The sequence below is a fragment of the Antechinus flavipes genome, chromosome 1 (assembly GCF_016432865.1).
Source record: "Antechinus flavipes isolate AdamAnt ecotype Samford, QLD, Australia chromosome 1, AdamAnt_v2, whole genome shotgun sequence".
Lineage (NCBI taxonomy): Eukaryota > Metazoa > Chordata > Mammalia > Dasyuromorphia > Dasyuridae > Antechinus > Antechinus flavipes.
Window position 1 is genome coordinate 709,295,062 of NC_067398.1, and position 15,717 is coordinate 709,310,778.

General features: G+C 43.5%; 1 protein-coding gene across 1 annotated transcript in view; it reads left to right on the forward strand.

Annotated features, from left to right (window-relative positions):
- The first annotated feature begins 2,150 nt into the window (after positions 1–2,150).
- Positions 2,151–15,717, forward strand: part of SGSM1 (small G protein signaling modulator 1) — a 106,193-nt gene continuing 92,626 nt past the window's right edge. The window contains exons 1-2 of the mRNA XM_051973011.1: positions 2,151–2,311; positions 2,436–2,479. Of these exons, the coding sequence (XP_051828971.1) occupies positions 2,293–2,311; positions 2,436–2,479 (63 nt within the window). The 5' untranslated portion in view covers positions 2,151–2,292. The remainder of the gene's footprint in view (positions 2,312–2,435; positions 2,480–15,717) is intronic.

The following is a 15,717-nucleotide window of genomic DNA, read 5'->3' on the forward strand; positions in this document are numbered from 1 at the left end:
CATTCCCTGTTCTAAGATCATCCCAGCTCTGACCCTGATTGTTCTAAGAGTTCTCTCAGTCCTGATATTATGATATTATGTCATCCTTTCTTCGTTCTGCATCTCAGGTTTCTTCCCTATAAAATTATGGTGTAGGATTAGATCATGTACATGTCTACTAGTGGCTACTGCAATGGCAGTGAGGTAGATTAGTTTCTCTCAAGGGCAACTGGGTAACCTTAGAGGTCATCAGTAGAACTCCTTTTCCCTTTACAAATGAGGAAATTCAGAGTTATTGAGCTTTGGTAGCTTGTCCAAGGTCCCAAAGGAAGTAGTAGGGGATGGATTTGAACTCGGGTCCTGTGACTCAAAACCACTACCAAAACATCATTATAAAAAGATGAATGAGAGATTAACAAACTTGTCGATAGTCACAGAATAGGCTCCTGTTTTCTGGTCCAGTGTTTTCCCCTTTTAAGGTAAACTGTTCACTTTTCCCAGGTGACTTTCTAGGCTCTCCATTCTTTTTCTTTCCTAATTTTTTTTCCAACTATAAAATTGAGAAACAGATTCCCATCTCTATAATGCTTAAAGTTCACAAAGTGTCTCATAAGGACCTTCCCTATATCACCATCTCCCTCAGCATTTATTAATCACCTACTATTTAAAGAAGACAGATTGAAGCTGATCCTGTTGCCAGCCCCCAACTTCCCAAACTGTTTCTCCTCTTTCCAGCTTTCTTTTAGATGCTATCTTCCTTCAATTGAATATTAGGTCTTTGAGGGCAGGGACTGTGTTACTACTTGTATTTGTATTCCCAGTGCTTAGCACAGTGCCTGGTATACAGCAAGCACTTAATAAGTGCTTATTATTCAAAAATGGGAAAATCTATTTTCTTCTCAATCCTTTTCATTCTCTAGAGCAGGAGTTTTTAACCTGGGGTCCCAAGAAATTTGTGGATAAATTTCAGGAGTCTATACAATCAAATAGAGAACCCCCCCTCCAGATTTTCATTGCAATATATTTGCTTTCTTTCCCAATCCTATGTAGTTTATTTTATACACTTAGAAATATAATTCTGAGTAGAGGTCCCCATACTTCCTCTGACTGTCAAAGGAATATGAGACATGTATTTAAGACCCCTCCATCTAAGAATCCAGGGTGATCTCAGGAGTCAAATCGACAGCGTGAGCCTTTGAAGAGATATGAAGAAATGAAGAGAGTCCTGGGGATGAAGGCCGAGCACCTGATGATCAAATCTCCTGTTGCCTCTGTCTCCTGTGTCACCTCTCTCCAGGCCTTAGTATCTTATTTGTAAAATGATGGATTTAGAACTAGAAGGGATCCAGGAAGTCATTGAATCTGATCCATTCAATTTACAAAAAGGAAACAAAATAATAATGATGAAAATGATAATAATAACAACTAGTATGTAGAGATTTAAGATTTGCACAGCGCTTTAGAAATATTAGCCCATTTGGACATCATAAAAACTCTGGGAAGTAGGTGCTATTATTATTCCCATTTTACAGATGAGGAAATTGAGGAATTGAGGTGAAGTGACTTGCCCAGGATCATACAGCTAGAAAGTGTCTGAGGTTGCATTCTTAGTCAGAGCTTCCTAACTCCAGCCTCAGAGGTCCATCCACTGTGTGCCCTGTGGGGTTATGAAAGGTTACACAACTTGTCCAATGTCACACAGCTGATAAAAATCTAAACAGGAAGTCCTGAGTTCAAATTTGACACTAGTTACTGTGTGATCCAAGGCATGTCACTTCGATTTCTGGGGGGGAGGGGAGAGGAGGCAGTTTCTCCCCTTAAACGAAAGAATTGGATGAGATAGGCTCTAAATCCTATGCTCTTAGGACTAAGGATCTAACTCCTAGGATCCTAGGACTCCTCTGGGCCTCGGTTTCCGCATCTGTAAAATGGGTTGGTCTCCATGATTTCTAAGGTCCCGCCCACCTCTCTCGTATCCAGCAATCCTCACACTAGGCGTTCTCAGAGGACTATCGCAGGCCAGAATCCTGCGTCAGCTGTCTAGCCCGCCCCCTTTTCTAGGGCGGGGAGCCCCTTTAAGAAAGGGGCGGGTCCCGGGGCCCCAGCCGCTGCCCCGGGCCTGACGTCGCGCGGACGCCGACCAGCGGTCATTTTGCGCCCTCCCTCGGCGCTCCAGGCTCCGCCCGCGCCGCCGCCACTGCTGCCGGAGCCGCTGCTGCTGCAGAGAAGACGGTGGGAGCCCGAGCCACACCGGGAGGAGAGCTCGAGACAGAGACAGGGACAGAGACAGCCAGAGACAGACACGGAGCAGCCATGGCGGCAGCGCCAGCAGGTACGGAAGGCAGGCAGGCAAGAGAGAAGAAAGCGCTCGGGGGCCGGCGGTGGTCCGCCCCCCGCGCCCCCCGGCTCCCCAAACCCCCTCTTAACCGAGCCCCCTCCCTCCTTTCGCCCCACAGAGGCTGAGACCCGTCAGAAGCTGTTGCGCACGGTCAAGAAGGAGGTAACTACCGGGGGTCTGCTGGCGAGGGGCGGGGGAGGCTGTTGCCAGATGTGCGGGGACGGGAAGGGGCCACAGCTGGAGGGCGATTTCTCTGGGGCAGGGGGGGAAGGCGAGGCCCCGAGAGTGTCGCTGCAGGTGCTCGGGCACATCCGAGTGCCGGCTTGTTTCTGTGGAGGCGGCCGGAGGGGGAGAAGGGGGGACGGTGTATGTGGCACTGTGGAGCTCCAGGTAACAGCACCCCTGGGGTGCTGAGGAGGCGCATCTGCTTCTCTGTCTCCAGGGGCTCGGGCCCGAGCTGGGGCCGCATATCTGCACGAGCACCCGCTTGGGATGGAGGGTTCTCCCCTCCTGGGTGTGGGTAGGGCTGTGGGAAGGGGCGTTTGCTCTGGGGCTTCCGTGAGTCTTTCTCACTGATTACTTTAGGGTGCTGGGTGCCGGCCTGTTGCAGCTGGAGATTTCAGAGGGAGCTGGGTCCAGATCAGAGGCTTTCCCCAGCCCTGCCCAAACCCGGGGTTCCATCCTAGAGGCCCTCCCGCTCCAGGTGTGGGGTCAATCGGGTGAAGGGGACGGTTTCCCAGCTTTCCCCCTTCCCGGATTGGAGGAGACCTTTAGAACAGCTCAGTAGCGTTTCTCTAATTTCCCCCAGAGCCATGGATAAGAAGGCTGTGACCTTTGACTGTAACCTGAGGGAGAGAGCAGTTCCCCATCCCCTGAGCTGAGGAGGCTGGATTCCCTCTGGGTGATGTGGGGTTTGGTCCACAGCAGCTCCCCCCACCATTAGATGAAACCCAACTCTGATTTTTTTTTTGGGGGGGAGCCTTTCTTTGCCTGGTGAATGCTAATAAGGAGTTTATCTCAGTCTGAGACCCCCTCCTGCATAAGTTGCCTCAGGATGGGCTCTCTGGATGCTAGGTGTGGTCCTAGGGAGAAATGGAGGGGGGGATGGAGAGGAGTGAGAATGGGGTGATGAGAAAGCTGGAGACGTTGGTCCCTCCCCTCAGCCTCATGGCATGGCTGTGGGGGCTAGAGCCGCTAGACTGATGGAGATTGAGATCTGGAGAACAGAACCTGTTGCTGGATTTTTTTTTTTTCCTTCTCATCACTCTTCCCTTTCTCTTCGGGAGGTGGGGGAAGCTGGAGCAGATCTTGTGTGTCTGAAAGGGGGGGAGGGGGCTTATTATATTGAATCTGGAAACTGGTTCCTGGATCTCTTGGTTATTCTTTTGGAAGAAGTAAGTGTAGTGCCTGAGAAATAATACTGGATCTGGTTGCAGAAGATCTGCTTCCAAAGCCTTGCCACCCTTATAATGCTGGACCAGTCACTCCTCCCGGTCTTACCTTCCTCATTTGACAGATTGAAGGGGATGGACTGGAGCGCCCTGAGGTCCCTTACAGCTCTAGACTGGACAGGCCCAGGAAAAAAAGAGAATGATTAAAGTCAAGGGCTCCGGCTCTTGAATCCTACCTATGTAGGATCTATAAATCAACCAGCATTTACTAAGTACCCATTCCGGGCCAGGCGCTGGCCTAGGTGCTAGCCATCCACAAGGAAAAGGGGAACATTTCCTGCCCTCAGGGACCTTATGCTCTTTGGGGATAATAATAGCAATAGGAACCAATAGCTTGGTACAGTCCCAGTGATCCTAGATAAGACATTTAACCCTTTAGAACTCTTCAGCTCCCTTAGGCTCTATTGCAGAGAGGCTCTCTCCATTGGTAGGCAATCATCCTTATTGGATAGGAAGCGCGTGCATGCACATGCATGTATACGGACACATGTGTATACATATATGTGTCTGTGTGTGTTAGATGTATGTGGACACGTGTTTTGTATCCAGCACAGATCCAGCCACTATTCCCACTTCCTTCTGTGTACCAGGCAATATGCCAAGCATTGGGGATGTAAAGACAAAAACTAAAATCTGTCTTAGGAGTTTATATGTTACTGTCGTCATCATCATCATAAATGATACAATAAATCAGCAAGCATTTCTCAAGCACTTCATCTAGAAAACAGCTAGAACGAAAGAATTGGGTTAGATGACTGAATAAATGGAAAGTGCTTACCATGTTCTAGACACTGGACTAAGCACTGGAGATGAAAATATAAGTGGGCAATGTGGTCCCTGCCCTCCAAGAGCTTACAATCCAATGGGGGAATGTTTCAAGGGGAACTCTAGGAGGGGATGTGCAGGGAGACTACCTGGAAATGAGTCTTGGTTCCAGGTGAAACAATGAGAAAATTCAGCCCCCAGAGCCCGGGATACCATGAGTAGAGTCTGGGATAAAATGGGCGGGGGAAGAGAAGGGGGAAGGATAGCCTGTAAGGTCCTTCCAACCCTGGATGTGATCCTTGGCAAGGGAGATACAGTGAAAGAAATGAAATCATCTCTGCTCATAAGAGGGCTTACATTCTTACATGACAGAGGTAACATAATGTAAATGTATAATATATATGTAGTTATACATATTACATATATACTATATAATTATATAGAATATAGAAAGATCATATATAATATACATGGTATAATCTATCACATATGATGTGCATTATATAAGGTATATAAAGACTATACATGATATATTCTATATGCAATACATATCACATAGTGTATAAAAGACTATATAGAATATGATCTATTATGTCTAATATGAATGTGCATGTTTAATATGGATGTGTACACATATATAATGTATATATAATGTATATGTGCACATAAATATATATAATATATAAGAAATAATATATATTATATATAATATAATGTATATTATATAGTTTATATAAAGATTATCCATAATATATAATCTATTATATATAATGTACATTATACAGTATATATAAAGATCATATATTATACATATATTATATCATTTATTCTATATAATATACATTATCTAGGGCATAAAGACTATACAATAGATACAATATACAACATATATTGTATAATCTTTATGCCCTATATAACTTATTATATTTTATTATATTATATAAGTATAACTTATTATGTATAATATACATTAAAGATTCCACATAATGCATATGTAATCTATTTTGTATAATATACATCATATAAAGTATATAAAAATTATATATAATATATGTATTATATAACCTATTATATGTATATATATGTATTATGTAATCTATTATGTACAATGTACATTAGAGTATGCATAAAGATTATACATAATACAGATATCATCTATTACATGTAACATATATTACACAGAGAATAAAAAAGACAATATACATATATCATCTATTATATGTAACATATTGCATAGAGTATAAAATGATATATAATACATACATGATCTATTCAGTTTAACATAAAAAGATGATATACAATACAGACATGATTTATTCAATTTAATATACATTATATAGAATATATAGACTCTACACAATATGTATATGGTCTATTATGTATAATATGCATTATATAGGGTATATGAAGATTATACATAATACATATATGATCTTTTGTATATAATATGTATTATATAGGATATATATCATAGATTACATATAATATACATCCATATAAACACACACAGAGACATACAAAGAAGATAATTTGGGGAGAGAGAACACTAAAAACTGGGGAGATCAGGAAGGTCATTTGAAGGTGATGGTTGAGCTGAGCTTTGAAGGAAGATGGGATTCTCTTAGGTAGAGGGGAGAAAGGAGTACATTCCAGGCATGAGGGATAGCTAAGGCAAAGGCGTGGTGATGAGAGATGGAATTGGAGGTAGGGTGTGAAGAACAGCAAGAAGGCCAGTGCCTGAAAGGGGATCATGTATGATGAAGATAGAGAGGTAGCTTGAAAGGGACCAGAGCAATTGCACTGGAATCAGAAGATCAGGAGGACCTGAGTTCAAATCTAGTTTCTGACTAACAGCGTGACCCTGAGCAAGTCACTTAACCTTGATTGCCTTCCCCTCCAAATAAAATATCAAACAGGAATTTGTATTTGATCCTAGAGGCAAGAGAGCCACGGGAACTCATTGTTATTGCCTCTGTGACTTTGGCCAGGTCACGTACCCTCCCTGAAATTCAGTTTCCTTATTATTCAGTGACAGAGAGTAGAACTTGGTGACCTCTAAGCACCATGGGATTGAGAATCAGAGTTCTTGGGTTCGGCCACCAACCCTCTTGTGCTCTTGGGCATGTCACAACTTACCTATACCTCAATTCCTTTATTTTTAAAAGTGGAGGTTAGACTAATTCGCCTCTTAAAATCTCTTGCAATTCTAAATTTGATCTTTTGTCCTCAAAGAAAAACTTAGCTTAAAGCACAATACAAGTTAGAAAGGACTGAGTATTGTCTTTGTAGGTTATTCCAACGAGGCTGAAATTATGGAGTAAAAATAAGAGCTATCATTTACATAGGGCTTTAAAGTTCACATATTGTCTCATTTTATCCTTACAAGATTTCTAGGAGCTAGGTGCTATTGTTATCCCCATTTTCCAGATGAGGAAACTGAGGCAGAGGTGAAATGACTTGCCCAGAGTCACCCAACTAGTTAGTGGATTTGACCTGCGGCTTCCTGACCCTATATCTACTGCATCATCTCCTGAGGACCTGAGTTCAGCTGTCTGCTATTTATGATACCTTAGGCAAGGTACTCTTCCTCCTCAACTCTCAGTCTCCCCTTTTTTAGGAAGGAAATTGAACTGGATGTTCTGTAAGGTGCCTTTGAGTTCTACAATCCTATGACTAAGATATAACCTTTTCCAAATCCACCAGCGTTCAACACCGGGGGGTATAATTAAGGCCGTGATTGACTGCTGAGCTTGGATGCTCTTTCCAGCTCTTCCTGCGCTGACAGCTCGGATGGGAGCTGTTCGCTTTGTCTCTCAGTTTATTTCTCAGTGCTGAAGGAAGCTTCTCGGGAAGGATAAATACAGAGCCCCACGTCTGGATCCTGGGAACAGAGGCGGCGGCGGGTGGAACTGGTTCCAGTTCTTAGCATCAGCTGGCTTGGAACCTCTGGATACCGAGTCCTTTATTTCTACCCAAAATCAAGGACTTGGGGTCCTGGGCAGGAAGAGGATGTTGGGATCATTTTATTTTAAAGCTATTTGGGAACCAGCTGATCCGACCTCCATATTTTTGTTTTTATTTCATCATGTCTGACTCTTCATGACCCTACTTGGGTTTTTCTTGGCAAAGATACTGGAGCAATTTGTCATGTCCTAATTCCAGCTTATTTTATAGATGAGGAAACTGAGGCAAATGGAGTAAAGGGACTTGCCCAGGGTCACACAGTTAATAATTGTCAGAGACTGGATTTGAAGATTTGAATTCAGAAGATAAGTTTTTGATTCCAAACCGAGCTCTATCCACTGAGCCATCTTATTTGATAGAGGAGGAAACTGAGGCTCAGAGAGACAAAGTGACTGGCTCAAAGGCATTCAGGTAGTAAGTGGCAGAGGCAGGATTTGAATCTGGGTCCTATGACTTCAGAATCATCTTTCCCACTTAACCCAGTTTATGTACAAGTGGAAAAACATCACTCCGTGATGTCATTGGTCTTCTTTGGAATGACGGAGGAAGAACGATGCTGTTATTTCCAGTGGACTGGTCATAGCCAAGGGCTCTTAGTCTGGAGGTCCATGGGCCTCTTGAAGATGGAAAACAAATCCGATTTTCGTTTTCATTAGCTTTCAACCTTTAATTATTTTAAAACATGATTCTGAGAAGGGTTCTGGAGATTTCCCAGATAGCCACGGCAGCAAAAAGGTTAAGAACCGCTGTACTAGGGCAGCTAGATGGCCTAGTGGATAGACCACTCACCCTGGAGTTAGGAGGACCTTAGACACTTAATTACTAGCTTAGCTACCAGTAAATTACTACTTAACTTATGAGCTGTGAGATCCTGGGCAAGTCACTTAACTCCAATTATCTCACAAAAAAAGAAAAAAAATCTTAGATGGAAGTAGGATCATCTTCTTAGAACTGAAAGAGACTATATAACTCAACCCCCTCATTTTTACAGGATGGGAAATTGAGGCAAAACATTGCAATAGTTTGCTCAGGGAGTCAGTGGGTGTCTGAGGCAGGATCTGAATCCAATTTTCCCTGACTCAAAACCGGTCCTTTCCCGTCTGCATTGTTCCCTGCTGCTTCTCAGGATGAGCCCTGGCCCAAAGTGGAACGAGACAGAATTCTCTTTTCTCTAAGCTTCTTAGATCTAGGTTTGAGGTCTGACTTTTTTCCCTGCTCTTTGGAAGTCTCCAAGGAAGGGCAGTGATCTGGCCCAGACTTTCTCGGGGGGGAGTCCTCTGCTGTCTGCTGGATGGCTTATGGAGATCGGTCAGCCAGCCTTGCTAGGCTCTTGCCTGCAGAAGTCAGATAAAGAAGAAAAAAATGGAAGCCAGGTCTTGGTTTGTTCAGATCGGGCGTGCTCTGGGCAAAATGGGAAATAGACCATCTTTCCTTTCAAAGTCTAGGCCTCAGTTACCTGACGTGTGAAATGGGGGTAGCCTGTCACTGCTCACCATACATAGATTTGTGGGTAGTGCTTGGTAAACTTTAAAGTATTCTAATTAGTCAATCAGCAAGCATTTATTAAACACCTGCTATATGCCAGGCACAGAATTAAGTACTTGGGGATGCAAAGAAAATGTAAAGAGTCCTTGTGCTCGGGGCAGCTCGGTGGCGCAGGGGATAGAGCACCAGCCCTGAAGTCAGGAGGACCCGAGTTCAAATCTGACCTCAGACACTTAACACTTCCTGGCTGTGTGACCCTGGCCAAGTCATTTAAAAAGTCATAAAGTCAAGTCATAAAAAAAAGGGTCCCTTGTCCTCAGGGAGTTCCCATTCTAACAGGGTGACCATATATCTATAAATAGGCATAATAATAACAACAATAATAGTAATAGCTAGCATTTATAGAGTGCTTTTAAGTTTGCAAAATGCTTTACAAATGCAATCTCATTTGAGTCTTAGAACTTTGGGAGGTCCATGCTATCATCATTATCATCATCATTCCCATTTTACAGATGAGGAAACTGAGGCAAACAGAAGTTAAAATGATTTTCTGAAGATCACACAGCTAATAAGGGAGTGAGATAGGTCATCCCAACTCTAGCTCCAGTTAAGCCCCTCATTGTCTGTGTGTATGGCAGGTAGAAACTGAGAGTATTGAAGGGAACCTTAATTCCTTCTCATCAATAACAATATTACCTCTTTTGTAATTTGAAAACTGTTAAGAGCTTTTGTTTCATGACATCATCTTCCCTTTTGGTTCTACCTGTCCCGCATCCAGAAAGCCACTGCTTGTAAAACAAAGGTAGGCAGGGAAGCGGAGAATGAAGTTCAGCAAAACTGACGGATGCATCGGGTCAGTCTGAGAGCCTATGCAGTATTCTGCACCCATAGATCCCCGCCTCTACAAGAAAGTGCCTTCTCAAATCTCTTCTTCCAGGCTAGGCTTGGGTCATTTAAATTATTTTTGATGATTTCTGAAGCACTTTACATATATTATTCAATACGACAGCCCTATGCGAGAGATCGGAGGGCACGATATCGTCATCTCCCCATCCTTATTTTATAGATAGAAAGACTGAGGACACGCTCAAGGTCCCTTAGCTAGGATGAGATGGGACAAGGACTTGATCCCTTGTCTTTGACTACCAGGTCTTCCTGGTAGTTTCTGGTAAGTCACTGTTACATCATTATGAAGTAGTTGAGTCTCTTCTAGAGTTTATGCCATTAGTGAATTAGTTAAATTACTTGTTTGCTAATTAATTCAATTCCTTCTTGAGAAGATTTGCATTTTAAACAATCTGTAGGGAGACCCTCCAAAAAGTAAATAGTTGTGATCATTGAGTTCTACTGCTCTAGCACGGGAGTCAGGAAAAAAAAGTCAGGAGATGGGTGGGAGAAGGGAGCTACGAAAGGTGGTAGGTTATCATAGAACAAACACCACTTGATGATGACTGGTAAGGGGTCTTAGAACAGGGGATGTGAGGGCTGGGAGGGACTATGGGACACAATGTCAGAGAAGGGCGAGAACCCAGAGATCAAATCTAGCCCTCTAATTTTAGAGACTAGGAAATAGACCCAATCAGGCAGTGACTCTGGCAGAGTCACACGGCCCTGTTTGTGTGCAGACGCAGAATGGGCAGCACTCAGGCCTGAGAAGAAGGCCTTTCAGGCCAGTTTTATTCCCACGTTATACCCATAATCCCACTCCCCTCTGCACAGTCTCTTTGCTTAATTTTGTTTGTGTGATGCTGAGTGATGGACTATTTTTTGTTGCTGTGGCAACTGTCTTGGGTCACATGCTGCTGATTTGATAAAGGAAGCATCGGGTCCCTCTGGTACTTCTGTTGGCCTCTGAGCTGGGAGGTGGGGGAGGTGAGGGAGGGACAGGAAGAGAGGGAGGAGGGGGCTCCAAGAGGCTGAGCTTGAGAATGGTCTGTGCTGGGCAGGCTGGGAGCAGGTGGGAAAGCCCAGCATCCTAACAAGGAAGAGGAAACCGTATAACTCAGAGCATCAGAGCTGGAACTGCCGAGTAATGGGAGCAGCTGTCTGCTGGGGCGGGTTGGGCTGTGTTAGCCTGCAATTACTGGAGGGAGAGTGGAGGGAGAGCAGATGTGGAGATGTGTGTGTGTGTGTGTGTGTGTGTGTGTGTGTGTGTGTGTGTGTGCGCGTGTTGGGGAGTGGGCAGGGCAAAGTCTGACCAACCTAAGTAAGTCCCAGAAAAAGCTGGTGGCTGTTCTAGAAAAATCCCTGACATCACAGGGACAAACGTACCTGTCCATCCCTTGCATTTTAACTGCTGTGGATTCTAAAGTTACCACACCACCCAAGACTCCACTAGGACAGGAGTTCTTAACCTGGATGAGAAAAAAGACTAGGGCTAATGACTTTTTCTGAACCTCAGTTTCCTCATCTGTAAGATGTTTAATAAAAGTATCTCAAAGTCATACACTAATTCCTCTTTGTCTTTGGAGACCCAGCATATGACACTGTACCTTGTACAATGCTGCTTTCAGTCACTTTTCCATCCTATCTGACTCTTTGGGATCCCATTTGGGGTTTTCTTGACAAAGATACCGGAGTGTTTTGTCATTTTCTTTCCTCATTTTACAGATGAGGAAACTGAGGCAAACAGAGGGAAGTGACTTGCCCAGGGTCACCCAGCTAGTAAGTGTCTGAGGCTGGATTTGAGATGAGTAAGATGAGATTTCCTGGCTTCAGCCTCAGTACTCCAGGGCAGGCATTTAATGGATGCTTGTCAGATTGAGTTGAATCAAAATTAGCTGCTGGGCGCTCTCCAAGGTTCTTCCAGGGATGATATTCTCAGAGTCTGTGGCAATAGGGGGTGGGTGAGTAGGTGATGAATGAGGCAAGTGCCTTTGGGGAGACTGATCCTTATGAAGTTCAATGGGAGCTTGGAGCCTCTGTATCACTTCAGCCTTTCGCAGATTTAATTGAACGGCCCCTTTCCCTGCTTGCCTCGGTCTGCATCAGAGGCTATTGATGCTTTCCTTAAAGCACAAGTTTCCCTACGTGTGACTTTTAGAACCTAAATCTTGGTGGATTGCTAAACTGGCTCACCCCTTTCTCCCCAGTGACCCTTAGAGATTCCCCTTGGCCAGAGGGAGCGTGACCAGTGGCCGTTTATCTCTGGCTGACTTAGTAGTTTTCACAGAGAATCCCCCTCATCCCCATCTCCCATCCCTGCCCCCAATCTGACAGGGACTTGAATACATTATAGTTTATCAGAGTATCTTGCTCACAAATCATAGAAGCTCAGATTTACGGTTAGGACGGGGAACCCTAAAACTCACCAAGTCTGCTTCTCCAGGAGGAAACCATCCCCCGCTGGTGACCGGGAACTTGAAGGAATGGGGAGAAGAACACATGAGTTTTGAAAGGAAAAGTGGGGTCAACACAGACTCACACATGAGGTGGCCAGAGTGTAGAGATCCAATGCTATAGTCAGTAAGACTTAGATACAAACTAGCTAACCCTCTGCCTGCCTCAGTTTCTTTAACTCTAAAATGGGAATAATAATAGCACCTGAAATTCACAGGATCAAGTCAGATAATGTATGTAAAATGCTTTGTAAACCTTAAAAGTGCTATTTAAATGCTAGCTACTTTTTTTAATTAAAGCTTTTTATTTTCAAAATATATGCATGGATAATTTTTCAACATTGACCCCTGCATAGCCTCGTGTTCCAAATTTCCCCCCTTCCCCCCACCTCCTCTCCTAGATGGCAAGCAATCCAATATATGTTATACATGAATGCTAACTACTCTTAACCTGGATTTTTTGGGGTCCACCAACTTAATGGGAAAAGGTTTCAGCTTTATTTTCACCAAACTTTGATTCTATTTTTAATTTTGTGTTTTTATTTTGTGCATTTGAGAACATTCTTCTAAGAAGGGATCCATAGGTTTTATCAGGATTACTGAAGGGGTCTATAACACAATAAAAAGTTAAAAACTCCTAATCTAACACATATAGGGGAGTCGGTCATAAACTGATAGATTTAGAGAGCTAGAAGGCCCGTACCTAATTCAACCTCGAGTTTTTAACAGAGGAGGAAACTGAGTCTCAGAGATATTATTGAATGTCTGGTCCCTGGTTACATAAAGAGCTGGGGTTCCTGCATAGATCTTACAATTCCAAACCCACTGGACCATGCTGCTTCCCATTAGGGCAATGGGTTTTTGGAAGAAAGTTTCCAGAAGTACCGAAGGAAGAGAAAGGAAGATAGAGGTGGAAGGAGGAAAGAACCTATTTAGAACTGGAAGAGATTTAAAAACTCCATCTACTCTTACTCTGTCATTTTGCAATCCATATATCTAGATCCAGCCATGCTGCTTAAACTTCCCATTTTACAGATAAGAAAGTTGAGACCAAGAGTGGGGAAGGCATTTGGGTAAATTCACACAGACAAGAAATATCAGAGCTAGAATATAAACCCAGATCTTTTGAGTCTGTTCCATCATAGTACGTGACAGAGAGGGAGATGAAGATAGGGATCAGATGGATTGGAGGAATGGGCTTCGGTGGCTTGTAGGCGTCCGTTTCTCGCTTTTGAAGCCTCAAAGTCCAGTGAAAGGTCAAATTCTACCTGTCATTACTGGGATACCTTACACAAACTGGGCCTCCATTTCCTCATTTAGAAAAAAAAAGGGGGTTGAGTTAAAGGAGCTCTAAGGTCCCTTCTAGGTCTGGATCTAGGATTCTTATGAAAAACCCGCCCACAGCTGGTGCTCAATAAACATTCTGAGAATACTCGAAGGCCGGAAGAATCTGGCGCAATATTGCAGGTTCTCCAATTTCTACGTCTTTTACTTCAATCAGTTTGTTTGCAACTGTGTCTTCTGCCCGCAGACAGAAGCAGCCCTCCTCATGAATTATGCAAGAAGATGAGTGTCTTGCTTTTCATGCTTTGGGGCTCCAGAAACGTGCCTTCCAGTAGCTATCGATTTTTTTTTTTTTTGGCACTTAACAGTATTTTTTCCCAATTACACATAAAGATGGTTTTCAACGTTCATTTTTGTACAATTCTGAGTTTCGAATTTTTCTCCCTCCTCCTTTCCCAAGATAACAAGCGATCTGACATCAGCTCTACGTGTGCACTCACGTTAAAACGTTCCTTATTCATTGTGTGGTGAAAAAAGAATCCGAACAAAAGGGGAAACAAAATGTGCTTCGATCTGTATTCAGACTCCACAGCTCTTTCTCTTGCTGTGGATCAGTAGCTATTGATCTTGAAGATGGTCTGCGGTGGCCTCCGGGTCTCTTGGGCGGATGTCGGGGAGAGTCCGGGCCCTTGAGATGGTGGAGGCTGCTGTTTTTAAATTGATGTCACCCAGCTCAAAAAAAAAAAAACAAAACAAAAGGAAAACCAAACTGTAGCGTTCTCCTTGGCAATCCTGGCTTTAGTTCTTCAATCTGATGGTTTTATTTAGACTGGAGAGTTCATGGTAAGCTTTGGAGGCACCCAGATGGCTCAATGGATAGAAATAATTAGATTTGGAGTCAGGAGGATCTGAGTTCAAATCCAGCTACAGACACTTATTAGTTGTGTGTCCCTGTGTCCCTTTACCTCAGTTTGTCTCAGATTTCTCATCTATATGGAGATACTAATAGCATCTGCCTTCTAGTGATATCATGAGGCTCAATTGTAATTGGTAATAATTGTAAAGCATTTAGCACAGTGCTGGGCACATAGTGTCTCTGTGTGTTTCTGTCTCTCTCCATTTCTGTCTGTCTTTCTTTGCCTCTCTGTTTCTTCCTCACTCTGTCTTTCTTTCTTTGCCTCTATCTCCTCCTCTCTCTGTCTGTCTTTGTCTCTCCGTCTCTGTTTCTGTCTATCTTTCTCTGTCTCTTTTTCTCTGTCCATCTCTTTTTCTTTTTTTGCCTGTCTCCTCCTCTTTCTGTCTCTGTCTTTGTCTCTTCCTCACTCTGTCTCTGCCTCTGTCTCTCTGTCCATCTCTGTCTTTCTTTCTTTGCCTCTCTGTCTCCTCCTCTTTGTTTCTCTGTCTCTGTTTCTGTCTATCTTTCTCTGTCTCTGTCTCTCTGTCCATCTGTCTTTCTTTCTTTGCCTCTGTCTCCTCCTCTCTCTGTCTCTGTCTTTGCCTCTCTGTCTCTTCCTCTCTCTGTCTCTCTCTGTTTCTGTCTGTCTTTCTCTGTCTCTGTCTCTCTGTCCGTGTCTTTCTTTCTTTTTTTCTTTGCCTCTCTGTCTTCTCCTCCCTTTGTCTCTGTCTTTGTCTCTCTGGGTCTCTGTCTCTGTCTCTCTGTTTCTCTCTGTCTCTGTCTTTCTTCGTTCCTCACTACATACACACACACCCCAACATGGATAGAGCTTTAAGCCTGTATTCAGGAAGATCTGAATTCAAATTTGGCTTAAAGACACTTACTAGCTATGTGATGCTAAACAAGTCATTTGATCCCATTTCCTTCAGTTTCCTCATCTGTAAAATGAGCTAGAGAAGAAAATGGCCAACCACTCCAGTATCTTTGCCAAGAAAATCCCAAATGGGGCCATGAGAAGTTGAACACGACTGAAATGTCTCAACAACATCATATACATACTATATATAGGATGTCTGCGTGCCTCTCTATACACACATACACACACACATACATATAAATTGTTATTCCCTTCCTTCCCTCCCCCCAACCAGTCCCACCACTGCCAATAGCCCATTATATGATAGTGGGTCAGTCCCTTCTCCCTTCCTTCACCTCAAT